General features: G+C 50.1%; 1 protein-coding gene across 2 annotated transcripts in view; it reads left to right on the top strand.

The window, feature by feature from the left end:
• Positions 1 to 8788: 8788 nt before the first annotated feature.
• Positions 8789 to 27282, top strand: part of tmem43 (transmembrane protein 43) — a 22816-nt gene continuing 4322 nt past the window's right edge. The window contains exons 1-6 of one of the 2 annotated variants that reach the window (XM_079808632.1): positions 8789 to 8870; positions 9117 to 9254; positions 9328 to 9462; positions 9760 to 9854; positions 12364 to 12413; positions 18688 to 18757. In XM_079808632.1, coding sequence (XP_079664758.1) covers positions 8799 to 8870; positions 9117 to 9254; positions 9328 to 9462; positions 9760 to 9854; positions 12364 to 12413; positions 18688 to 18757 — 560 coding nt within the window. In that variant the 5' untranslated portion in view covers positions 8789 to 8798. Of the gene's footprint in view, positions 9049 to 9116; positions 9255 to 9327; positions 9463 to 9759; positions 9855 to 12363; positions 12414 to 18687; positions 18758 to 27282 lie in introns of both variants that reach the window. The other variant, XM_079808633.1, reaches the window with a different exon arrangement.

Here is a 27282-nt window from a genome sequence, read left to right as displayed (position 1 = left end):
CCAACGCACCAACGTACCAACGCACCAACACACCAACACACCAACACACCAACACCAACTCACCAACACACCAACACCAACTCACAAACACACCAACACACCAACACACCAACTCACCAACACACCAACACACCAACACACCAACTCACCAACACACCAACGCACCAACACACCAACTCACCAACGCACCAACGCACCAACGCACCAACGCACCAACTCACCAACGCACCAACTCACCAACACACCAACACACCAACACACCAACTCACCAACACACCAACAGGCACCAACGCACCAACTCACCAACAGGCACCAACGCACCAAAACACCAACACACCAACACACCAACACACCAACAGGCACCAACACACCAACACACCAACAGGCACCAACACACCAACACACCAACACCAACTCACCAACACACCAACACCAACTCACCAACACACCAACACACCAAAACACCAACTCACCAACACACCAACTCACCAACACACCAACTTACCAACGCACCAACACACCAAAACACCAACTCACCAACACACCAACACACCAACTCACCAACAGGCACCAACGCACCAACTCACCAACTCACCAACCCACCAACACACCAACTCACCAACACACCAACACACCAACTCACCAACACACCAACACACCAACTCACCAACACACCAACTCACCAACACACCAACTCACCAACACACCAACACACCAACACGCCAACACACCAACTCACACGCACCGACGCACCAACGCACCAACACACCAACTCACCAACGCACCAACGCACCAACGCACCAACACACCAACACACCAACTCACCAACACACCAACACCAACTCACCAACACCAACTCACCAACACACCAACGCACCAACGCACCAACGCACCAACTCACCAACGCACCAACTCACCAACACACCAACACACCAACTCACCAACACACCAACTCACCAACACACCAACTCACCAACACACCAACTCACCAACACACCAACACAACAACTCACCAACGCACCAACACACCAACTCACCAACTCACCAACGCACCAACGCACCAACGCACCAACACACCAACTCACCAACACACCAACTCACCAACGCACCAACTCACCAACGCACCAACCCACCAACCCACCAACGCACCAACACACCAACACACCAACTCACCAACACACCAACACACCAACACACCAACTCACCAACACACCAACACACCAACACACCAACTCACCAACACACCAACACACCAACACACCAACACACCAACACACCAACTCACCAGCACACCAACTCACCAACACACCAACTCACCAACACACCAACACACCAACACACCAACACACCAACACACCAACTCACCAACACACCAACTCACCAACACACCAACACACCAACACACCAACACACCAACTCACCAACACACCAACAAAACAACTCACCAACACACCAACACACCAACTCACCAACACACCAACACACCAACACACCAACACACCAACTCACCAACACACCAACACACCAACACACCAACACACCAACACACCAACTCACCAACACACCAACACACCAACTCACCAACACACCAACACACCAACTCACCAACTCACCAACACACCAACACACCAACACACCAACTCACCAACACACCAACTCACCAACACACCAACACATCAACACACCAACTCACCAACACACCAACACACCAACTCACCAACACACCAACTCACCAACGCACCAACGCACCAAAGCACCAACACACCAACTCACCAACGCACCAACGCACCAACGCACCAACACACCAACACACCAACACACCGACTCACCGACACACTGACGCACCAACTCACCAACGCACCAACGCACCAACGCACCAACACACCAACTCACCAACGCACCAACGCACCAACGCACCAACACACCAACACACCAACACACCAACTCACCAACGCACCAACGCACCAACGCACCAACTCACCAACGCACCAACGCACCAAAGCACCAACGCACCAACGCACCAACACACCAACTCACCAACGCACCAACGTACCAACGCACCAACACACCAACACACCAACACACCAACACCAACTCACCAACACACCAACACCAACTCACCAACACACCAACTCACCAACACACCAACACACCAACACACCAACTCACCAACACACCAACACACCAACACACCAACTCACCAACACACCAACGCACCAACACACCAACTCACCAACGCACCAACGCACCAACGCACCAACGCACCAACTCACCAACGCACCAACTCACCAACACACCAACACACCAACACACCAACTCACCAACACACCAACAGGCACCAACGCACCAACTCACCAACAGGCACCAACGCACCAAAACACCAACACACCAACACACCAACACACCAACAGGCACCAACACACCAACACACCAACAGGCACCAACACACCAACACACCAACACCAACTCACCAACACACCAACACCAACTCACCAACACACCAACACACCAAAACACCAACTCACCAACACACCAACTCACCAACACACCAACTTACCAACGCACCAACACACCAAAACACCAACTCACCAACACACCAACACACCAACTCACCAACAGGCACCAACGCACCAACTCACCAACTCACCAACCCACCAACACACCAACTCACCAACACACCAACTCACCAACACACCAACTCACCAACACACCAACTCACCAACTCACCAACACACCAACACACCAACACACCAACTCACCAACACACCAACACACCAACTCACCAACACACCAACTCACCAACACACCAACTCACCAACACACCAACACACCAACACGCCAACACACCAACTCACACGCACCGACGCACCAACGCACCAACACACCAACTCACCAACGCACCAACGCACCAACGCACCAACACACCAACACACCAACTCACCAACACACCAACACCAACTCACCAACACCAACTCACCAACACACCAACGCACCAACGCACCAACTCACCAACGCACCAACTCACCAACACACCAACTCACCAACACACCAACTCACCAACACACCAACTCACCAACACACCAACACACCAACACACCAACACACCAACTCACCAACACACCAACACACCAACACACCAACACACCAACACACCAACTCACCAACACACCAACTCACCAACACACCAACTCACCAACACACCAACTCACCAACACACCAACACACCAACACACCAACACACCAACTCACCAACACACCAACACACCAACTCACCAACACACCAACACACCAACACACCAACACACCAACACACCAACTCACCAACACACCAACTCACCAACACACCAACTCACCAACACACCAACTCACCAACTCACCAACACACCAACACACCAACACACCAACTCACCAACACACCAACACACCAACACACCAACACACCAACTCACCAACACACCAACTCACCAACACACCAACTCACCAACACACCAACTCACCAACACACCAACTCACCAACACACCAACACACCAACACACCAACACACCAACACACCAACTCACACGCACCGACGCACCAACGCACCAACACACCAACTCACCAACGCACCAACGCACCAACGCACCAACACACCAACACACCAACACACCAACTCACCAACACACCAACTCACCAACACACCAACACACCAACTCACACGCACCGACGCACCAACGCACCAACACACCAACTCACCAACGCACCAAAGCACCAACGCACCAACAGGCACCAACACACCAACGCACCAACAGGCACCAACGCACCAACTCACCAACAGGCACCAACGCACCAACACACCAACACACCAACTCACCAACTCACCAACGCACCAACACACCAACAGGCACCAACGCACCAACGCACCAAAGCACCAACGCACCAACACACCAACAGGCACCAACGCACCAACGCACCAACTCACCAACACACCAACACACCAACACACCAACTCACCAACACACCAACAGGCACCAACTCACCAAAACACCAACTCACCAACACACCAAGTCACCAACACACCAACACACCAACTCACCAACAGGCACCAACGCACCAACTCACCAACACACCAACACACCAACACACCAACTCACCAACACACCAACACACCAACTCACCAACAGGCACCAACGCACCAACTCACCAACACACCAACTCACCAACACACCAACACACCAACACACCAACTCACCAACACACCAACACACCAACTCACCAACAGGCACCAACGCACCAACTCACCAACACACCAACTCACCAACACACCAACACACCAACTCACCAACAGGCACCAACGCACCAACGCACCAACACACCAACACACCAACACACCAACACACCAACTCACCAACAGGCACCAACGCACCAACTCACCAACAGGCACCAACGCACCAACACACCAACACACCAACTCACCAACACACCAACAGGCACCAACGCACCAACTCACCAACAGGCACCAACGCACCAAAACACCAACACACCAACTCACCAACACACCAGCACACCAACACACCAACTCACCAACTCACCAACAGGCACCAACGCACCAACACACCAACACACCAACTCACCAACACACCAACACACCAACACACCAACTCACCAACACACCAACACACCAACTCACCAACACACCAACAGGCACCAACGCACCAACGCACCAACTTACCAACGCACCAACACACCAACACACCAACTCACCAACACACCAACACACCAACTCACCAACACACCAACAGGCACCAACGCACCAACTCACCAACAGGCACCAACGCACCAACACACCAACACACCAACACACCAACTCACCAACACACCAACAGGCACCAACGCACCAACTCACCAACAGGCACCAACGCACCAACACACCAACACACCAACTCACCAACACACCAACACACCAACTCACCAACACACCAACTCACCAACACACCAACAGGCACCAACTCACCAACAGGCACCAACGCACCAACACACCAACACACCAACACACCAACACACCAACTCACCAACACACCAACACCAACTCACCAACACACCAACTCACCAACACACCAACACACCAACACACCAAAACACCAACACACCAACTCACCAACACACCAACAGGCACCAACGAACCAACGCACCAACGCACCAACGCACCAACACACCAACGCACCAACAGGCACCAACGCACCAACGCACCAACAGGCACCAACGCACCAACTTACCAACGCACCAACACACCAACACACCAACACACCAACACACTAACAGGCACCAACGCACCAACACACCAACAGGCACCAACACACCAACACACCAACTCACCAACTCACCAACACACCAACACACCAACACACCAACTCACCAACACACCAACACACCAACACACCAACACACCAACTCACCAACACACCAACACACCAACACACCAACTCACCAACTCACCAACGCACCAACGCACCAACGCACCAACACACCAACACACCAACACACCAACTCACCAACGCACCAACGCACCAACGCACCAACACACCAACACACCAACACACCAACTCACCAACTCACCAACGCACCAACGCACCAACGCACCAACACACCAACACACCAACACACCAACTCACCAACGCACCAACGCACCAACGCACCAACGCACCAACACACCAACACACCAACACACCAACTCACCAACACACCAACACACCAACACACCAACACACCAACTCACCAACACACCAACACACCAACACACCAACTCACCAACGCACCAACGCACCAACGCACCAACGCACCAACGCACCAACACACCAACACACCAACACACCAACTCACCAACACACCAACACACCAACACACCAACACACCAACTCACCAACACACCAACACACCAACACACCAACACACCAACTCACCAACGCACCAACGCACCAACACACCAACACACCATCACACCAACTCACCAACTCACCAACACACCAACACACCAACTCACCAACACACCAACACACCAACACACCAACACACCAACACACCAACACACCAACACACCAACTCACCAACGCACCAACGCACCAACGCACCAACGCACCAACACACCAACACACCAACACACCAACACACCAACTCACCAACACACCAACACACCAACACACCAACTCACCAACACACCAACACACCAACTTACCAACACACCAACACACCAACAGGCACCAACGCACCAACACACCAACACATCAACAGGCACCAACGCACCAACACACCAACACATCAACAGGCACCAACGCACCAACGCCCAGCCTCAGCACCGACTCAGCCATGGAGGATGAATTATTTTCTTTTGAGGATGAGGAGCACACCTCTGCTTCTGTGGAAAGCCAAGTCGCTGACTATTTAAAATCAGGAGCACAAGGGATGGACACTCTTAATGGATTCCCACTAATAAAATGGTTTTCACTCAAATACAAAGCAGCCACTCCATCCAGTGCCCCAGTGGAGAGACTATTAGCCTGGGGAAGCTGGTCTTCACCCCAAAGGGAGTTTGAAATGCTGCTGCTTCTTAGATACAGTCAGTGGTGTGAAGGATGGTTAGGCTACACGGGTTAGTCGGATACACGACGGGCACGTGAACAGATGAGTGTTTTAGAAGGACTGTTTGGATGGGTAGATGAATATCTAGGAGCTAAAGTTCAATCTTTAAAAGCACTTCATCTTGTTAAACTGTTTACTTTTTTAATGAAGATAAATAAATACAGCAGCCTATCTATCTCAGGATGTTAGAGTTTGATTTATTTAATTTGCTACAGTTACTGCAAACACACTTTATATTATTGAACTACTTTTAAATGTACTTCTGAAGAAAATACCAGGCCAGTTGTTTGAGATTGGGAGTTTGATTTATTTAATTAAGAATAAGACTACAGTGCTAAACACACTTTTTTGTTGTTTAAAAGTTTACTTTTATTGTGAACAAAACACTTGTAAGTACAGGTTGCTTACTTGACCAGTTGATTTAATTTGCTAGAGTTAAATGCACTTTATATGGTGCAATTGTTTACTTTTCTTACAAAGATAATACTTGAAGTGCAGGATAAACATCTTGCTGTCTGTCGACGTGCAATAAATATCGAAAGTTATGTACAAACACTTGTCTGTTCTACTCATTTCAACTGACTTGTGAAAACTGGTTAAAAAAAATCTAAATTCTATGACTTATAGTAGGGCTGTAACGATTTGACCAAAAATAAAAACCTCGATTAATTGAACATTTGACCTCGATTACGATTAATGAACGATTATTTTGCTTTATTTTTTTTTTTTTGCCCTCATAAGGTTTTTGAGTAAGTTCACTGATAAGGTTTGTACTGTAAATATTTTCTACTATTAAAGGTGGAATTTTTCTTTCTAATGAAAAAGTGCATTGTGATTTTAAAATACTTGAAGGAAACGGTTGACTTTCAGCAGTTATTGTCTATGGGGCAGATTTCTGTTTGTTGTACATCAGATAAATTAACACTGTAGGCCTACATTACATTTATTTGAATGCATTAATGAGAGAGTGATTGTGTGTGTGAATTACTCTTACTGTCTCTATTCATTATGAAGCTGTGGTTTGTACTTACTTCAAAGGTATTAAAATGTATGCCTATAACGGTTGAGTTTCTAAGCTACTTTAGTGACTTTACTTTAGTCACCGCTTCTGTCTGAGTGTTCGTTTGTCAAAATATATCAGGCATTAGTTCAACATAATATACATCTGATGGTCGAAACTCGCTTTAATGTTCAAACTGGCAGGGCTTAAACCACATACAAATGACAAAGCTTTGTGAGGATGCAGGTGACTGACAGGTCTGCCTTCAGGGCGCGCGCTGTCAGAGACGCGACACGGCTCGGCTCTCTCACTGAAAGAAGCTGAGCACTGAATGGATATGTATTGTTGTTTTTGAATAGTTCACAATCGCTTTAAATGTTGAAACTGGCAAGCCTTTAAACGCATTTACTTGACAAACTTTATGAGCACGAAAGTGAAAGCGGCTTAGGGGCTTGCGCGCGCCGTCTGTGTGTGTGTGTGTCAGCGCGTAGGCTATAAGAATGGTGATTAACTGACCTGTATAAACTGTGTAAAACGTGCAGCTACTATAGTGATTCTGGGTATCTATAAACACAGATAACTGCTCCTGCATCTCTAGGTGCCTTCAAACTGCACTTGATGTGACTGACGGGGCGGAGTCACGTGAAAACCCAAATAACCCACATGGGAAAAATACGTCGGTTAGAGGTTCTGAATGTCGGTTTCGGTTATTTTTCGATTAATCGTACAGCCCTAACTTATAGCAACTTTTTTTTTTTTTTTACAGTAACACAAATAGTTACTTTCCCTGGTAACGAGTTACCTTTTTTATAGAGTAATTCAGTTACTAACTCAGTTACTTTTTGGAACAAGTAGTGAGTAACTATAACTAATTACTTTTTTAAAGTAACATTCCCAACACTGAAGATAAAAGACAATAAAAGTGCATAATAATAAAACAATGTGTTTCATGATATTATAATCCACACATGACTTGTGCTCAGTTAAAGTCAGAGCATTGAAGTAGCTTCAAATCCTGCTGTTAAAGTTTATAATATCATATCAGCCAAATTCATCAGATTAGACCTGGATGATGATGATGATGATGATGATGATGAGGATATAGTTTATATTCTGCGAGCTGAGTTTTTGACACTGCACACATTCCCCAGCATGCTCAGCGCGAAAGTGACTTCCTCCCCCAGCATGCCCAGCGCCAGACACTTCCTCGATCCGTCGAACCGGTTGGGTTTTGAGAGTTTCGCTTCATTTCACGGTGTAAGGTCGTTTTAAAGCGAAAGTTTGATCAGAAACAGACGCGCTTTGTGTGAAGACTTGACGTTCAGTGTGTCCTCACACACACACACACACACACACACACACACACACACACACACACACACACACACACACACACACACACACACACACACACACACACACGATGACTGAACCAGTAAGTGCTTCATCTCTAAATGTGTGGTGTGTGTGTATCTGCGGTACTAACGCATCTTCACCTGTCAGTTCTCAGGTGAGCAGCACACGCGCGTGCACGAGCGCAAACCCGAGGGATTCCTGGAGCGTCTGAGCGCGAGCACCGGCGGCGTGATCGCTGGCGCGTGTCTGTTCGCGCTGTCAGTGTACGTGCTGTTCACGAATGAGGTGAGAGTCAATCGATCAATCGATCAGCCAGTCCGCGCATCTGTCAATCATCTGTGTGTGTGTGTGTGTGTAGGGTCGCGCTCTGCGCACAAGCTCTTCTCTGGATGAGGGTCTCTCTCAGGTCGTGTCTCTCCATCCAGACCTGATGTTGGACCCTCAGAACAACAATCGCCTGGTTCACCTGACCGGACTCCTGCGGACCGCACAGGTAACAGCGCTGAGCAATCGACTTTGATCATCGGCATTCAGATTAATCGATTATCGGCTCTTAAAGGGACAGTTCACCCATTGACCGCCATAAATACTAAAGTCAATGAGGCCCAGCAGCTGTTTGGATACCCATATTCTTAAAAATATTCTTTTGTGTTCAGCAGGAGAAAGAAATGTTAAGCTGTGATACTGTGATGCTGTAGCTGACAGGGCTCCTGTAGTTTACAGCTTCCGCTCAGAGAGATTGTGTTTCCTTGAGAGAAATTAATGTACTGACGGTTCTGTGTGTCCGCAGCCGCTGTACGACCCAAACTACGGCGTGTCGGTGCAGGCGGTGAAGCTGCAGAGGCAGGTGGAGATGTACCAGTGGGTGGAGTACAGCGAGAGCAGGTCGACACACACCTGTCTGACACACACCTGTCTGACACACGGCCATCAGCACATGCACTCACATTCATCATGACTCACTCATCTGATTCACTCATCACACTGATTCATCATCTGATTCACTCGCATTCATCATGACTCACTCATCTGATTCACTCGCATTCATCATGACTCACTCATCTGATTCACTCGCATTCATCATGACTCACTCATCTGATTCACTCGCATTCATCATGACTCACTCATCTGATTCACTCATCACACTGATTCATCATCTGATTCACTCGCATTCATCATGACTCACTCATCTGATTCACTCGCATTCATCATGACTCACTCATCTGATTCACTCATCACACTGATTCATCATCTGATTCACTCGCATTCATCATGACTCACTCATCTGATTCACTCGCATTCATCATGACTCACTCATCTGATTCACTCGCATTCATCATGACTCACTCATCTGATTCACTCATCACACTGATTCATCATCTGATTCACTCGCATTCATCATGACTCACTCATCTGATTCACTCGCATTCATCATGACTCACTCATCTGATTCACTCGCATTCATCATGACTCACTCATCTGATTCACTCATCACACTGATTCATCATCTGATTCACTCGCATTCATCATGACTCACTCATCTGATTCACTCGCATTCATCATGACTCACTCATCTGATTCACTCGTATTCATCATGACTCACTCATCTGATTCACTCGCATTCATCATCCAGTCATCTGATGCACTCGAATTCATCGTGACTCACTCATCTGATTCACTCGCATTCATCATGACTCACTCATCTGATGCACTCGCATTCATCATGACTCACTCATCTGATTCACTCATCACACTGATTCATCATCTGATTCACTCGCATTCATCATGACTCACTCATCTGATTCACTCGCATTCATCATGACTCACTCATCTGATTCACTCGCATTCATCATGACTCACTCATCTGATTCACTCGCATTCATCATGACTCACTCATCTGATTCACTCGCATTCATCATGACTCATCTGATTCACTCGCATTCATCATGACTCACTCATCTGATGCACTCGCATTCATCATGACTCACTCATCTGATGCACTCGCATTCATCATGACTCACTCATCTGATGCACTCGCATTCATCATGACTCACTCATCTGATGCACTCGCATTCATCATGACTCACTCATCACACTGATTCATCATCTGATGCACTCGCATTCATCATGACTCACTCATCTGATGCACTCGCATTCATCATGACTCACTCATCTGATTCACTCGCATTCATCATGACTCACTCATCTGATTCACTCGCATTCATCATGACTACCTCATCTGATTCACTCGCATTCATCATGACTCACTCATCAACTGAATCACTCATCACACTGATTCATCATCTGATTCACTCACATTCATCATGACTCACTCATCAACTGAATCACACTGATTCATCATCTGATTCACTCGCATTCATCATGACTCACTCTTCAACTGAATCACTCACCACACTGATTCATCATCTGATTCTCTCATCGCACTGATTCATCATCTGATTCACTCGCATTCATCATGACTCACTCATCACACTGATTCATCATCTGATTCTCACATTCATTATGATTCATTCATCATGACTCACTCATCACACTGATTCATCATCTGATTCTCACATTCATTATGATTCACTCATCAACTGAATCACTCATCACACTGATTCATCATCTGATTCACTCGCATTCATCATGACTCACTCATCAACTGAATTACTCATCACACAGATTAATCATCTGATTCACTCGCATTCATCATGACTCACTTATCAACTGAATCTCTCATTACACTGATTCATCATCTGATTCACTCGCATTTATCATGACTCACTCATCTGATTCACTCGCATTCATCATCCAGTCATCTGATTCACTCGCATTCATCATCCAGTCATCTGATGCACTCGCATTCATCATGACTCACTCATCTGATGCACTCGCATTCATCATGACTCACTCATCAACTGAATCACTCATCACACTGATTCATCATCTGATTCTCGCATTCATCATGACTCACTCATCACACTGATTCATCATCTGATTCTCACATTCATCATGATTCACTCATCAACTGAATTACTCATCACACAGATTAATCATCTGATTCACTCGCATTCATCATGACTCACTCATCAACTGAATCACTCATCACACTGATTCATCATCTGATTCTCGGATTCATCATGACTCACTCATCACACTGATTCATCATCTGATTCACTCGCATTCATCATGACTCACTCATCAACTGAATTACTCATCACACAGATTAATCATCTGATTCACTCGCATTCATCATGACTCACTCATCAACTGAATCACTCATTACACTGATTCATCATCTGATTCACTCGCATTCATCATGACTCACTCGCATTCATCATGACTCACTCATCAACTGAATCACTCATCACATTGATCTCATTCCTTTCAGGGACTATGAGGAAAACGGAGAGACCAAGACGGAAACCTCGTACTCGTACAGTGAGTGTTCTCTGGTGCAGTGAGTGTTCTCTCGTACAGTGAGTGTTCTCTCATACAGTGAGTGTTCTCTGGTACAGTGAGGGTTCTCTAGTTCAGTGAGCGTTCTCTGGTGCAGTGAGTGTTCTCTGGTGCAGTGAGTGTTCTCTCGTACAGTGAGTGTTCTCTCATACAGTGAGTGTTCTCTGGTACAGTGAGCGTTCTCTGGTACAGTGAGCGTTCTCTGGTACAGTGAGTGTTCTCTGGTACAGTGAGTGTTCTCTGGTACAGTGAGTGTTCTCTGGTACAGTGAGTGTTCTCTGGTGCAGTGAGTGTTCTCTCGTACAGTGAGTGTTCTCTGGTACAGTGAGGGTTCTCTAGTTCAGTGAGCGTTCTCTGGTGCAGTGAGCGTTCTCTGGTACAGTGAGTGTTCTCTGGTACAGTGAGTGTTCTCTGGTACAGTGAGTGTTCTCTGGTACAGTGAGTGTTCTCTGGTGCAGTGAGTGTTCTCTCGTACAGTGAGTGTTCTCTGGTACAGTGAGGGTTCTCTAGTTCAGTGAGCGTTCTCTGGTGCAGTGAGCGTTCTCTGGTGCAGTGAGTGTTCTCTGGTGCAGTGAGCGTTCTCTGGTACAGTGAGCGTTCTCTGGTACAGTGAGCGTTCTCTGGTGCAGTGAGTGTTCTCTGGTACAGTGAGGGTTCTCTGGTGCAGTGAGGGTTCTCTGGTGCAGTGAGGGTTCTCTGGTGCAGTGAGGGTTCTCTGGTACAGTGAGCGTTCTCTGGTGCAGTGAGCGTTCTCTGGTGCAGTGAGCGTTCTCTGGTGCAGTGAGCGTTCTCTGGTGCAGTGAGTGTTCTCTGGTGCAGTGAGTGTTCTCTGGTGCAGTGAGTGTTCTCTGGTACAGTGAGGGTTCTCTGGTACAGTGAGGGTTCTCTGGTACAGTGAGCGTTCTCTGGTGCAGTGAGCGTTCTCTGGTGCAGTGAGTGTTCTCTGGTGCAGTGAGTGTTCTCTGGTACAGTGAGGGTTCTCTGGTACAGTGAGTGTTCTTTGGTACAGTGAGTGTTCTCTGGTGCAGTGAGCGTTCTCTGGTGCAGTGAGTGTTCTCTGGTGCAGTGAGTGTTCTCTGGTGCAGTGAGGGTTCTCTGGTGCAGTGAGGGTTCTCTGGTACAGTGAGTGTTCTCTGGTACTCTGGTACAGTGAGTGTTCTCTGGTACAGTGAGTGTTCTCTGGTGCAGTGAGTGTTCTCTGGTGCAGTGAGCGTTCTCTGGTGCAGTGAGCGTTCTCTGGTGCAGTGAGCGTTCTCTGGTGCAGTGAGTGTTCTCTGGTGCAGTGAGTGTTCTCTGGTGCAGTGAGTGTTCTCTGGTACAGTGAGGGTTCTCTGGTACAGTGAGGGTTCTCTGGTACAGTGAGCGTTCTCTGGTGCAGTGAGCGTTCTCTGGTGCAGTGAGTGTTCTCTGGTGCAGTGAGTGTTCTCTGGTACAGTGAGGGTTCTCTGGTACAGTGAGTGTTCTTTGGTACAGTGAGTGTTCTCTGGTGCAGTGAGCGTTCTCTGGTGCAGTGAGTGTTCTCTGGTGCAGTGAGTGTTCTCTGGTGCAGTGAGGGTTCTCTGGTGCAGTGAGGGTTCTCTGGTACAGTGAGTGTTCTCTGGTACTCTGGTACAGTGAGTGTTCTCTGGTACAGTGAGTGTTCTCTGGTGCAGTGAGTGTTCTCTGGTGCAGTGAGTGTTCTCTGGTGCAGTGAGTGTTCTCTGGTACTCTGGTACAGTGAGTGTTCTCTGGTGCAGTGAGGGTTCTCTCGTGCAGTGAGTGTTCTCTGGTACAGTGAGTGTTCTCTGGTACTCTGGTGCAGTGAGTGTTCTCTGGTGCAGTGAGTGTTCTCTGGTGCAGTGAGTGTTCTCTGGTACTCTGGTACAGTGAGTGTTCTCTGGTGCAGTGAGGGTTCTCTCGTGCAGTGAGTGTTCTCTGGTACAGTGAGTGTTCTCTGGTACTCTGGTGCAGTGAGTGTTCTCTGGTGCAGTGAGTGTTCTCTGGTGCAGTGAGTGTTATCGGTGTTCTCTGGTGCAGTGAGTGTTCTCTGGTGCAGTGAGTGTTCTCTGGTGCAGTGAGTGTTCTCTGGTGCAGTGAGTGTTCTCTGGTACTCTGGTACAGTGAGTGTTCTCTGGTGCAGTGAGTGTTCTCTGGTGCAGTGAGGGTTCTCTTGTGCAGTGAGTGTTCTCTGGTACAGTGAGTGTTCTCTGGTACAGTGAGTATTCTCTGGTACTCTGGTGCAGTGAGTGTTCTCTGGTGCAGTGAGTGTTCTCTGGTGCAGTGAGTGTTCTCTGGTGCAGTGAGTGTTCTCGGTGTTCTCTGGTGCAGTGAGTGTTCTCTGGTGTAGTGAGTGTTCTCTGCTGCAGTGAGTGTTCTCTGGTACTCTGGTACAGTGAGTGTTCTCTGGTGCAGTGAGCGTTCTCTGGTGCAGTGAGTGTTCTCTGGTACTCTGGTACAGTGAGTGTTCTCTGGTGCAGTGAGGGTTCTCTTGTGCAGTGAGGGTTCTCTTGTGCAGTGAGTGTTCTCTGGTACAGTGAGTGTTCTCTGGTACAGTGAGTATTCTCTGGTACTCTGGTGCAGTGAGTGTTCTCTGGTGCAGTGAGTGTTCTCTGGTGCAGTGAGTGTTCTCTGGTGCAGTGAGTGTTCTCTGGTGCAGTGAGTGTTCTCGGTGTTCTCTGGTGCAGTGAGTGTTCTCTGGTGTAGTGAGTGTTCTCTGCTGCAGTGAGTGTTCTCTGGTACTCTGGTACAGTGAGTGTTCTCTGGTGCAGTGAGCGTTCTCTGGTGCAGTGAGCGTTCTCTGGTGCAGTGAGCGTTCTCTGGTGCAGTGAGCGTTCTCTCGTGCAGTGAGTGTTCTCTGGTACAGTGAGTGTTCTCTGGTACTCTGGTACAGTGAGTGTTCTCTGGTACAGTGAGTGTTCTCTGGTACAGTGAGTGTTCTCTGGTACTCTGGTACAGTGAGTGTTCTCTGGTACAGTGAGTGTTCTCTGGTGCAGTGAGTGTTCTCTCGTACAGTGAGTGTTCTCTGGTACAGTGAGGGTTCTCTGGTTCAGTGAGCGTTCTCTGGTGCAGTGAGCGTTCTCTGGTGCAGTGAGTGTTCTCTGGTGCAGTGAGCGTTCTCTGGTACAGTGAGCGTTCTCTGGTACAGTGAGCGTTCTCTGGTGCAGTGAGTGTTCTCTGGTACAGTGAGGGTTCTCTGGTGCAGTGAGGGTTCTCTGGTGCAGTGAGGGTTCTCTGGTGCAGTGAGGGTTCTCTGGTGCAGTGAGGGTTCTCTGGTGCAGTGAGGGTTCTCTGGTGCAGTGAGGGTTCTCTGGTGCAGTGAGGGTTCTCTGGTGCAGTGAGGGTTCTCTGGTGCAGTGAGCGTTCTCTGGTGCAGTGAGGGTTCTCTGGTGCAGTGAGGGTTCTCTGGTGCAGTGAGGGTTCTCTGGTACAGTGAGGGTTCTCTGGTGCAGTGAGCGTTCTCTGGTGCAGTGAGCGTTCTCTGGTGCAGTGAGGGTTCTCTGGTGCAGTGAGCGTTCTCTGGTGCAGTGAGCGTTCTCTGGTGCAGTGAGCGTTCTCTGGTGCAGTGAGCGTTCTCTGGTGCAGTGAGCGTTCTCTGGTGCAGTGAGTGTTCTCTGGTACAGTGAGGGTTCTCTGGTACAGTGAGGGTTCTCTGGTACAGTGAGCGTTCTCTGGTACAGTGAGCGTTCTCTGGTGCAGTGAGTGTTCTCTGGTGCAGTGAGTGTTCTCTGGTACAGTGAGGGTTCTCTGGTACAGTGAGTGTTCTTTGGTACAGTGAGTGTTCTCTGGTGCAGTGAGCGTTCTCTGGTGCAGTGAGTGTTCTCTGGTGCAGTGAGTGTTCTCTGGTGCAGTGAGGGTTCTCTGGTGCAGTGAGGGTTCTCTGGTACAGTGAGTGTTCTCTGGTACTCTGGTACAGTGAGTGTTCTCTGGTACAGTGAGTGTTCTCTGGTGCAGTGAGTGTTCTCTGGTGCAGTGAGTGTTCTCTGGTACTCTGGTACAGTGAGTGTTCTCTGGTGCAGTGAGGGTTCTCTCGTGCAGTGAGTGTTCTCTGGTACAGTGAGTGTTCTCTGGTACAGTGAGTGTTCTCTGGTACTCTGGTGCAGTGAGTGTTCTCTGGTGCAGTGAGTGTTCTCTGGTACTCTGGTACAGTGAGTGTTCTCTGGTGCAGTGAGGGTTCTCTCGTGCAGTGAGTGTTCTCTGGTACAGTGAGTGTTCTCTGGTACTCTGGTGCAGTGAGTGTTCTCTGGTGCAGTGAGTGTTCTCTGGTGCAGTGAGTGTTCTCGGTGTTCTCTGGTGCAGTGAGTGTTCTCTGGTGCAGTGAGTGTTCTCTGGTGCAGTGAGTGTTCTCTGGTGCAGTGAGTGTTCTCTGGTGCAGTGAGTGTTCTCTGGTGCAGTGAGTGTTCTCTGGTACTCTGGTACAGTGAGTGTTCTCTGGTGCAGTGAGTGTTCTCTGGTGCAGTGAGGGTTCTCTTGTGCAGTGAGTGTTCTCTGGTACAGTGAGTGTTCTCTGGTACAGTGAGTATTCTCTGGTACTCTGGTGCAGTGAGTGTTCTCTGGTGCAGTGAGTGTTCTCTGGTGCAGTGAGTGTTCTCTGGTGCAGTGAGTGTTCTCTGGTGCAGTGAGTGTTCTCTGGTACTCTGGTACAGTGAGTGTTCTCTGGTGCAGTGAGGGTTCTCTCGTGCAGTGAGTGTTCTCTGGTACAGTGAGTGTTCTCTGGTACTCTGGTGCAGTGAGTGTTCTCTGGTGCAGTGAGTGTTCTCTGGTGCAGTGAGTGTTCTCGGTGTTCTCTGGTGCAGTGAGTGTTCTCTGGTGCAGTGAGTGTTCTCTGGTGCAGTGAGTGTTCTCTGGTGCAGTGAGTGTTCTCTGGTGCAGTGAGTGTTCTCTGGTACTCTGGTACAGTGAGTGTTCTCTGGTGCAGTGAGTGTTCTCTGGTGCAGTGAGGGTTCTCTTGTGCAGTGAGTGTTCTCTGGTACAGTGAGTGTTCTCTGGTACAGTGAGTATTCTCTGGTACTCTGGTGCAGTGAGTGTTCTCTGGTGCAGTGAGTGTTCTCTGGTGCAGTGAGTGTTCTCTGGTGCAGTGAGTGTTCTCTGGTGCAGTGAGTGTTCTCTGGTGCAGTGAGTGTTCTCGGTGTTCTCTGGTGCAGTGAGTGTTCTCTGGTGTAGTGAGTGTTCTCTGCTGCAGTGAGTGTTCTCTGGTACTCTGGTACAGTGAGTGTTCTCTGGTGCAGTGAGCGTTCTCTGGTGCAGTGAGTGTTCTCTGGTACTCTGGTACAGTGAGTGTTCTCTGGTGCAGTGAGTGTTCTCTGGTGCAGTGAGGGTTCTCTTGTGCAGTGAGTGTTCTCTGGTACAGTGAGTGTTCTCTGGTACAGTGAGTGTTCTCTGGTACAGTGAGTATTCTCTGGTACTCTGGTGCAGTGAGTGTTCTCTGGTGCAGTGAGTGTTCTCTGGTGCAGTGAGTGTTCTCTGGTGCAGTGAGTGTTCTCTGGTGCAGTGAGTGTTCTCTGGTGCAGTGAGTGTTCTCGGTGTTCTCTGGTGCAGTGAGTGTTCTCTGGTGTAGTGAGTGTTCTCTGCTGCAGTGAGTGTTCTCTGGTACTCTGGTACAGTGAGTGTTCTCTGGTGCAGTGAGTGTTCTCTGGTGCAGTGAGCGTTCTCTCGTGCAGTGAGTGTTCTCTGGTACAGTGAGTGTTCTCTGGTACTCTGGTACAGTGAGTGTTCTCTGGTACAGTGAGTGTTCTCTGGTACAGTGAGTGTTCTCTGGTACTCTGGTACAGTGAGTGTTCTCTGGTGCAGTGAGCGTTCTCTGGTGCAGTGAGCGTTCTCTGGTGCAGTGAGTGTTCTCTGGTGCAGTGAGTGATCTCTGGTACAGTGAGTGTTCTCTGGTACAGTGAGTGTTCTCTGGTACTCTGGTGCAGTGATTGTTCTCTGGTACAGTGAGTGTTCTCTGGTACTCTGGTGCAGTGATTGTTCTCTGGTGCAGTGAGCGTTCTCTGGTGCAGTGAGTGTTCTCTGGTGCAGTGAGTGATCTCTGGTGCAGTGAGTGTTCTCTGGTACAGTGAGTGTTCTCTGGTGCAGTGAGTGATCTCTGGTGCAGTGAGTGTTCTCTGGTACAGTGAGTGTTCTCTGGTGCAGTGATTGTTCTCTGGTACAGTGATTGTTCTCTGGTACAGTGAGTGTTCTCTGGTACAGTGAGTGTTCTCTGGTACAGTGAGCGTTCTCTCGTACAGTGAGTGTTTTCTGGTACAGTCTCAGGAACGTCTCACTGAGGTTGTGTTTCTTACAGACACTGAGTGGAAGTCAGAGGTCGTCAGCAGCAGACACTTCGATAAGGAGGTCGGACACATGAATCCCAGGTGAGGCACGTGTGATGTGAGCTGTGTGTGTGCCCTGTGTGACGCGAGGCGTGTGTGATGTGACATCTGTGTCCCGTGTGTGAAGCTCTACGTGTGTAACGCTATGCGTGCGTGTGACGTGAGGCGTGTGTAACGTGAGGTGTGTGTGTGATGGAGCCTGGTTTCTCCCAAAGTTTATTTTTCTCCATTAGGTCACCTAATGGGGTTTTGGTTTCCTTGCCACTGTTGCCTCTGGCTTGGCGTGCTCAGTTGGGGACACTACATATTTCAACTAAACATCGAAATAAATCTAATTAATAAACTAAATTACCCATTTAAACTAAATTACTGATCGAATTATTGATCTAAAGCCCACACTACGATAATTGAAGTTTTTTCCAGAATGGCTATACAGCTGAATAAAATTATGCTGCATTATTTTCCTGTTTAACACTGTAAAGCTGCTTTGAAACAATCTACATTGTTAAATGCGCTATATAAATAAAGTTGACTTGACTTGATGTGATATCTGTGCTATGTATGACGCTATGCATGTGTGACACCATGCGTGCGTGTGACGTGAGGCGTGTTTTGACGTGTGCGTGTGTTTCGAGGCGCGTGACGGTACAGATCCACTTTTGCGACACGACTGAAGCATGGTGTTGTGACGCTTCCCCTCATTTGTACGTTGATGGGCATTCCTCAAGTTTACTGCTATGGGCGGGGTCTGAGCCAGCGGGGAATGTTGTGTTTTATACTAGCGAGAGACTCCCCCCAGTCTCCATGTGCTCTACCTCTATTGTATAGTCGTGTCGCGTTCAACGGATTAATTTGCATTAAGATGAGCTTTTTTGACGCGCAGCATTTTTTCAAAAGCAGCGCCGCCTTCCCGGGATGCTTTGCGGGCATGTTAAAGTCGCTTGACATCACCCATAGGAATAAAGGGGAGTGCGGCGTGACAGGTGTGAGGTGTGTGTGTGGCGTATGACATCTGAGGTGTGTGAAGTGTGTGTGACGTGTGTGTGGCGTATGACATCTGAGGCGTGTGTGTGACGTGTGTGTGGCGTGTGTGTGGCGTGTGTGACGTATGACATCTGAGCTGTGTGTGATGTATGACATCTGAGGTGTGTGTGGCGTATGACATCTGAGGCATGTGACGTATGACATCTGAGGTGTGTGTGACGTGAGTGGGGCGTGTGTGACGTATGACACCTGAGGCGTGTGGTGTGTGTGGCGTATGACATCTGAGGCCTGTGTGGCGTATGACATCTGAGGCATGTGTGACGTATGACATCTGAGGCATGTGTGACGTGTGTGTGGCGTATGACATCTGAGGCATGTGTGACGTCTGTGTGACGTATGACATCTGAGGCGTGTGTGGCGTATGACATCTGAGGCGTGTGTGGCGTATGACATCTGTGGCGTGTGGTGTGTGTGGCGTATGACATCTGAGGCGTGTGTGGCGTATGACATCTGAGGCGTGTGGTGTGTGGCGTATGACATCTGAGATGTGTGTGGCGTATGACATCTGAGGCGTGTGGTGTGTGTGGCGTATGACATCTGAGGCGTGTGGTGTGTGTGGCGTATGACATCTGAGGCATGTGTGGCGTATGACATCTGAGGCGTGTGTGGCGTATGACATCTGAGGCGTGTGTGGCGTATGACATCTGAGGCGTGTGTGGCGTATGACATCTTAGGCGTGTGTGGCGTATGACATCTGAGGCGTGTGGTGTGTGGCGGATGACATCTGAGATGTGTGTGGCGTATGACATCTGAGGCGTGTGGTGTGTGGCGTATGACATCTGAGATGTGTGTGGCGTATGACATCTGAGGCGTGTGGTGTGTGTGGCGTATGACATCTGAGGCGTGTGTGGCGTATGACATCTGAGGCGTGTGTGGCGTATGACATCTGAGGCGTGTGTGGCGTATGACATCTGAGGCGTGTGTGGCGTATGACATCTGAGGCGTGTGTGGCGTATGACATCTTAGGCGTGCGTGGCGTATGACATCTGAGGTGTGTGTGACGTATGACATCTGAGGCGTGTGGCGTATGACATCTGAGGCGTGTGGCATGTGTGGCGTATGACATCTGAGGCATGTGTGGCGTATGACATCTGAGGCATGTGTGATGTATGACATCTGAGGCATGTGTGATGTATGACATCTGAGGCGTGTGGCATGTGTGGTGTATGACATCTGAGGCGTGTGGCGTGTGTGACATATGACATCTGAGGCGTGTGTGACGTGTGTGGCGTATGACATCTGAGGCGTGTGTGATGTGTGTGGCGTATGACATCTGAGGTGTGTGACGTGTGTGGCGTATGACATCTGAGGCGTATGGCGTGTGTGGCATATGACATCTGAGGCGTGTGTGTGGCATGTGTGGCGTATGACATCTGAGGCGTGTGGCGTATGACATCTAAGGCGTGTGGCATGTGTGTAGCATGTGTGGCGTATGACATCTGAGGTGTGTGTGGCGTATGACATCTGAGGCATGTGTGGCGTATGACATCTGAGGCGTGTGTGTGGCGTATGACATCTGAGGCGTGTGGCATGTGTGTAGCATGTGTGGCGTATGACATCTGAGGCGTGTGTGGCGTATGACATCTGAGGCGTGTGTGGCGTATAACATCTGAGGCGTGTGGCATGTGTGGCGTATGACATCTGAGGCGTGTGTGGCGTATGACATCTGAGGTGTGTGGCATGTGTGGCGTATGACATCTGAGGCGTGTGTGGCGTATGACATCTGAGGCGTGTGGCATGTGTGTGGCATGTGTGGTGTATGACATCTGAGGGGTGTGGCATATGACATCTGAGGCGTGTGTGGCATATGACATCTGTGGCGTATGGCGTGTGTGGCGTATGACATCTGAGGCGTGTGACGTGTGGCATATGACATCTGAGGCGTATGGCGTGTGTGGCGTATGACATCTGAGGCTTGTGTGACGTGTGTGGCATGTGTGTGGCGTATGACATCTGAGGCGTGTGTGTGGCGTATGACATCTGAGGTGTGTGACGCGTGGCATATGACATCTGAGGCGTGTGGCGTGTGTGTGGTATGTTTGGCGTATGACATCTGAGGCGTGTGTGTGGCATGTGTGGTATATGACATCTGAGGCGTGTGGCGTGTGTGACATGACATCTGAGGCATGTGTGACGTGTGTGGCGTATGACATCTGAGGCGTGTGTGACGTGTGTGGCATATGACATCTGAGGCGTGTGTGACGTGTGTGGCATATGACATCTGAGGCGTGTGTGACGTGTGTGGCGTATGACATCTAAGGCGTATGGCGTGTGTGTGGCATGTGTGGTTTATGACATCTGAGGCGTGTGGCGTATGACATCTAAGGCGTGTGGCATGTGTGTAGCATGTGTGGCGTATGACATCTGAGGTGTGTGTGGCGTATGACATCTGAGGCGTGTGTGACGTGTGTGGCGTATGACCTCTGAGGCGTGTGGCGTGTGTGTGGCATGTGTGGTGTATGACATCTGAGGCGTGTGGCGTATGACATCTAAGGCGTGTGGCATGTGTGTAGCATGTGTGGCGTATGACATCTGAGGTGTGTGTGGCGTATGACATCTGAGGCGTGTGGCATGTGTGTGGCATGTGTGGCGTATGACATCTGAGGCGTGTGTGGCGTATGACATCTGAGGCGTGTGTGGCGTATAACATCTGAGGCGTGTGTGGCGTATGACATCTGAGGCGTGTGGCATGTGTGGCGTATGACATCTGAGGCGTGTGTGGCGTATGACATCTGAGGCGTGTGTGGCGTATGACATCTGAGGCGTGTGTGGCGTATGACATCTGAGGCGTGTGGCATGTGTGTGGCATGTGTGGTGTATGACATCTGAGGGGTGTGGCGTATGACATCTGAGGCGTGTGTGGCATGACATCTGTGGCGTATGGCGTGTGTGGCATATGACATCTGAGGCGTGTGACGTGTGGCATATGACATCTGATGCGTATGGCGTGTGTGGCGTATGACATCTGAGGCGTGTGTGACGTGTGTGGCATGTGTGTGGCATATGACATCTGAGGCGTGTGTGTGGCGTATGACATCTGAGGCGTATGGCGTATGTGTGGTATGTGTGGCGTATGACATCTGAGGCGTGTGACGCGTGGCATATGACATCTGAGGCGTGTGGCGTATGTGTGGTATGTGTGGCGTATGACATCTGAGGCGTGTGACGCGTGGCATATGACATCTGAGGCGTGTGGCGTATGTGTGGCATGTGTGGTGTATGACATCTGAGGCGTGTGGCGTATGACATCTAAGGCGTGTAGCATGTGTGGCGTATGACATCTGAGGCGTGTGTGTGGCGTATGACATCTGAGGCGTGTGTGTGACGTATGACATCTGAGGCGTGTGTGTGACGTATGACATCTGAGGCGTGTGTGTGACGTATGACATCTGAGGCGTGTGTGGCGTATGACATCTGAGGCGTGTGTGTGACGTATGACATCTGAGGCGTGTGTGTGGCGTATGACATCTAAAGCGTGTGTGTGACGTATGACATCTGAGGCGTGTGTGTGACGTATGACATCTGAGGCGTGTGTGTGACGTATGACATCTGAGGCGTGTGTGGCGTATGACATCTGAGGCGTGTGTGTGGCGTATGACATCTGAGGCGTGTGTGGCGTATGACATCTGAGGCGTGTGTGACGTATGACATCTGAGGCGTGTGTGTGGCGTATGACATCTGAGGCGTGTGTGACGTATGACATCTGAGGCGTGTGTGGCGTATGACATCTGAGGCGTGTGTGTGGCGTATGACATCTGAGGCGTGTGTGTGGCGTATGACATCTGAGGCGTGTGTGGCGTATGACATCTGAGGCGTGTGTGGCGTATGACATCTGAGGCGTGTGTGGCATGTGTGGCGTATGACATCTGAGGTGTGTGTGTCATGTGTTGGGTGTGACGTGTGTGGCGTATGACATCTGGCATGTGTGGCGTATGACATCTGAGGCGTGTGTGTTGCGTATGACATCTGAGGCGTGTGTGTGGCGTATGACATCTGAGGCGTGTGTGTGGCGTATGACATCTGAGGCGTGTGTGTGGCGTGTGTGTGGCGTATGACATCTGAGGCGTGTGTGGCGTGGCATATGACATCGGATGCGTGTGGCGTGTGTGTGGTATGTGTGGCGTATGACATCTGAGGCGTGTGTGTGGCATGTGTGGTGTATGACATCTGAGGCGTGTGGCGTATGACATCTAAGGCGTGTGGCATGTGTGTAGCATGTGTGGCGTATGGCATCTGAGGTGTGTGTGGCGTATGACATCTGAGGCGGGTGTGGCGTATGACATCTGAGGCGTGTGGCATGTGTGGCGTATGACATCTGAGGCGTGTGTGTGGCGTATGACATCTGAGGCGTGTGTGTGGCGTATGACATCTGAGGCGTGTGTGGCGTATGACATCTGAGGCGTGTGTGGCGTATGACATCTGAGGCGTGTGTGTGGCGTATGACATCTGAGGCGTGTGTGTGGCGTATGACATCTGAGGCGTGTGTGGCGTATGACATCTGAGGCGTGTGTGGTGTGTGTGTTGCGTATGACATCTGAGGCGTGTGTGTTGCGTATGACATCTGAGGCGTGTGTGTGGCGTATGACATCTGAGGCGTGTGTGTGGCGTATGACATCTGAGGCGTGTGTGTGGCGTATGACATCTGAGGCGTGTGTGTGGTGTGTGTGGCGTATGACATCTGAGGTGTGTGTGGCGTATGACATCTGAGGCGTGTGTGGCGTATGACATCTGAGGCGTGTGTGTGGCGTATGACATCTGAGGCGTGTGTGTGGCGTATGACATCTGAAGTGTGTGTGTGGCGTATGACATCTGAGGCGTGTGTGTGGCGTATGACATCTGAGGCGTGTGTGTGACGTATGACATCTGAGGCGTGTGTGTGACGTATGACATCTGAGCCGTGTGTGGCGTATGACATCTGAGGCGTGTGTGTGACGTATGACATCTGATGCGTGTGTGTGGCGTATGACATCTGAGGCGTGTGTGGCGTATGACATCTGAGTCGTGTGTGTTACGTATGACATCTGATGCGTGTGTGTGGCGTATGACATCTGAGGCGTGTGTGTGACGTATGACATCTGAGGCGTGTGTGTGACGTATGACATCTGAGGCGTGTGTGTGACGTATGACATCTGAGGCGTGTGTGTGACGTATGACATCTGAGGCTTGTGTGGCGAATGACATCTGAGGCGTGTGTGTGGCGTATGACATCTGAGGCGTGTGTGTGGCGTATGACATCTGAGGCGTGTGTGTGGCGTATGACATCTGAGGTGTGTGTGTGACGTATGACATCTGAGGCGTGTGTGTGGCGTATGACATCTGAGGCGTGTGTGTGGCGTATGACATCTGAGGCGTGTGTGGCGTATGACATCTGAGGCGTGTGTGTGACGTATGACATCTGAGGCGTGTGTGTGGCGTATGACATCTGAGGCGTGTGTGGCATGTGTGGCGTATGACATCTGAGGCGTGTGTGTGGCGTATGACATCTGAGGCGTGTGTGGCATGTGTGGCGTATGACATCTGAGGCGTGTGTGGCGTATGACATCTGAGGCGTGTGTGGCATGTGTGGCGTATGACATCTGAGGCGTGTGTGTGGCGTATGACATCTGAGGCGTGTGTGGCATGTGTGGCGTATGACATCTGAGGCGTGTGTGACGTATGACATCTGAGGCGTGTGTGGCGTATGACATCTGAGGCGTGTGTGGCGTATGACATCTGAGGCATGTGATTGGCGTATGACATCTGAGGCGTGTGTGTGGCGTATGACATCTGAGGCATGTGATTGGCGTATGACATCTGAGGCGTGTGTGTGGCGTATGACATCTGAGGCGTGTGTGTGTCATGTGTTGTGTGTGACGTGTGTGGAGTATGACATCTGAGGCGTGTGTGGCATGTGTGGCGTATGACATCTGAGGTGTGTGTGTGGCGGATGACATCTGAGGCGTGTGTGGCGTATGACATCTGAGGCATGTGTGTGGCGTATGACATCTGAGGCGTGTGTGTGTCATGTGTTGTGCGTGTCATGTGTTGTGTGTGACGTGTGTGGCGTATGACATCTGAGGCGTGTGTGTGGCGTATGACATCTGAGGCGTGTGTGTGGCGTGTGTGTGGCGTATGACATCTGAGGCGTGTGTGTGGCGTGTGTGTGGCGTATGACATCTGAGGCGTGTGTGGCGTATGACATCTGAGGCGTGTGTGTGGCGTATGACATCTGAGGCGTGTGTGTGGCGGATGACATCTGAGGCGTCAGTGTGGCGTATGACATCTGAGGCGTGTGTGTGGCGTGTGTGTGGCGTATGACATCTGAGGCGTGTGTGGCGTATGACATCTGAGGCGTGTGTGTGGCGTATGACATCTGAGGCGTGTGTGTGGCGGATGACATCTGAGGCGTGTGTGGCATGTGTGGCGTATGACATCTGAGGCATGTGTGGCGTATGACATCTGAGGTTTGTGTGTGACAGTGTGACGTATGACATCTGAGGAGTGTGTGGCGTATGACATCTGAGGAGTGTGTGGCGTATGACATCTGAGGCGTGTGTGGCGTATGACATCTGAGGCGTGTGTGGCGTATGACATCTGAGGCGTGTGTGGCGTATGACATCTGAGGCGTGTGTGTGGCGTATGACATCTGAGGCGTGTGGCGTATGACATCTGAGGTTTGTGTGTCATGTGTTGTGTGTGTTGTGTGTGGCGTATGACATCTGAGGCGTGTGTCATGTGTTGTGTGTGTTGTGTGTGGCGTATGACATCTGAGGCGTGTGTGTGACGTATGACATCTAAGGCGTGTGTGTGACGTATGACATCTGAGGCGTGTGTGTGGCGTATGACATCTGAGGCGTGTGTGTGACGTATGACATCTGAGGCGTGTGTGTGACGTATGACATCTGAGCCGTGTGTGGCGTATGACATCTGAGGCGTGTGTGTGACGTATGACATCTGATGCGTGTGTGTGGCGTATGACATCTGAGGCGTGTGTGGCGTATGACATCTGAGTCGTGTGTGTTACGTATGACATCTGATGCGTGTGTGTGGCGTATGACATCTGAGGCGTGTGTGTGACGTATGACATCTGAGGCGTGTGTGTGACGTATGACATCTGAGGCGTGTGTGTGGCGTATGACATCTGAGGCGTGTGTGTGACGTATGACATCTGAGGCGTGTGTGTGACGTATGACATCTGAGGCTTGTGTGGCGAATGACATCTGAGGCGTGTGTGTGGCGTATGACATCTGAGGCGTGTGTGTGGCGTATGACATCTGAGGCGTGTGTGTGGCGTATGACATCTGAGGTGTGTGTGTGACGTATGACATCTGAGGCGTGTGTGTGGCGTATGACATCTGAGGCGTGTGTGTGGCGTATGACATCTGAGGCGTGTGTGGCGTATGACATCTGAGGCGTGTGTGTGACGTATGACATCTGAGGCGTGTGTGTGGCGTATGACATCTGAGGCGTGTGTGGCATGTGTGGCGTATGACATCTGAGGCGTGTGTGTGGCGTATGACATCTGAGGCGTGTGTGGCATGTGT

Source organism: Gobio gobio, assembly GCF_949357685.1.
Source record: "Gobio gobio genome assembly, chromosome: 24".
NCBI lineage: Eukaryota > Metazoa > Chordata > Actinopteri > Cypriniformes > Gobionidae > Gobio > Gobio gobio.
The sequence above is the reverse complement of the archived record's forward strand: the minus strand, read 5'-3'. Positions and strand labels throughout refer to the sequence as shown.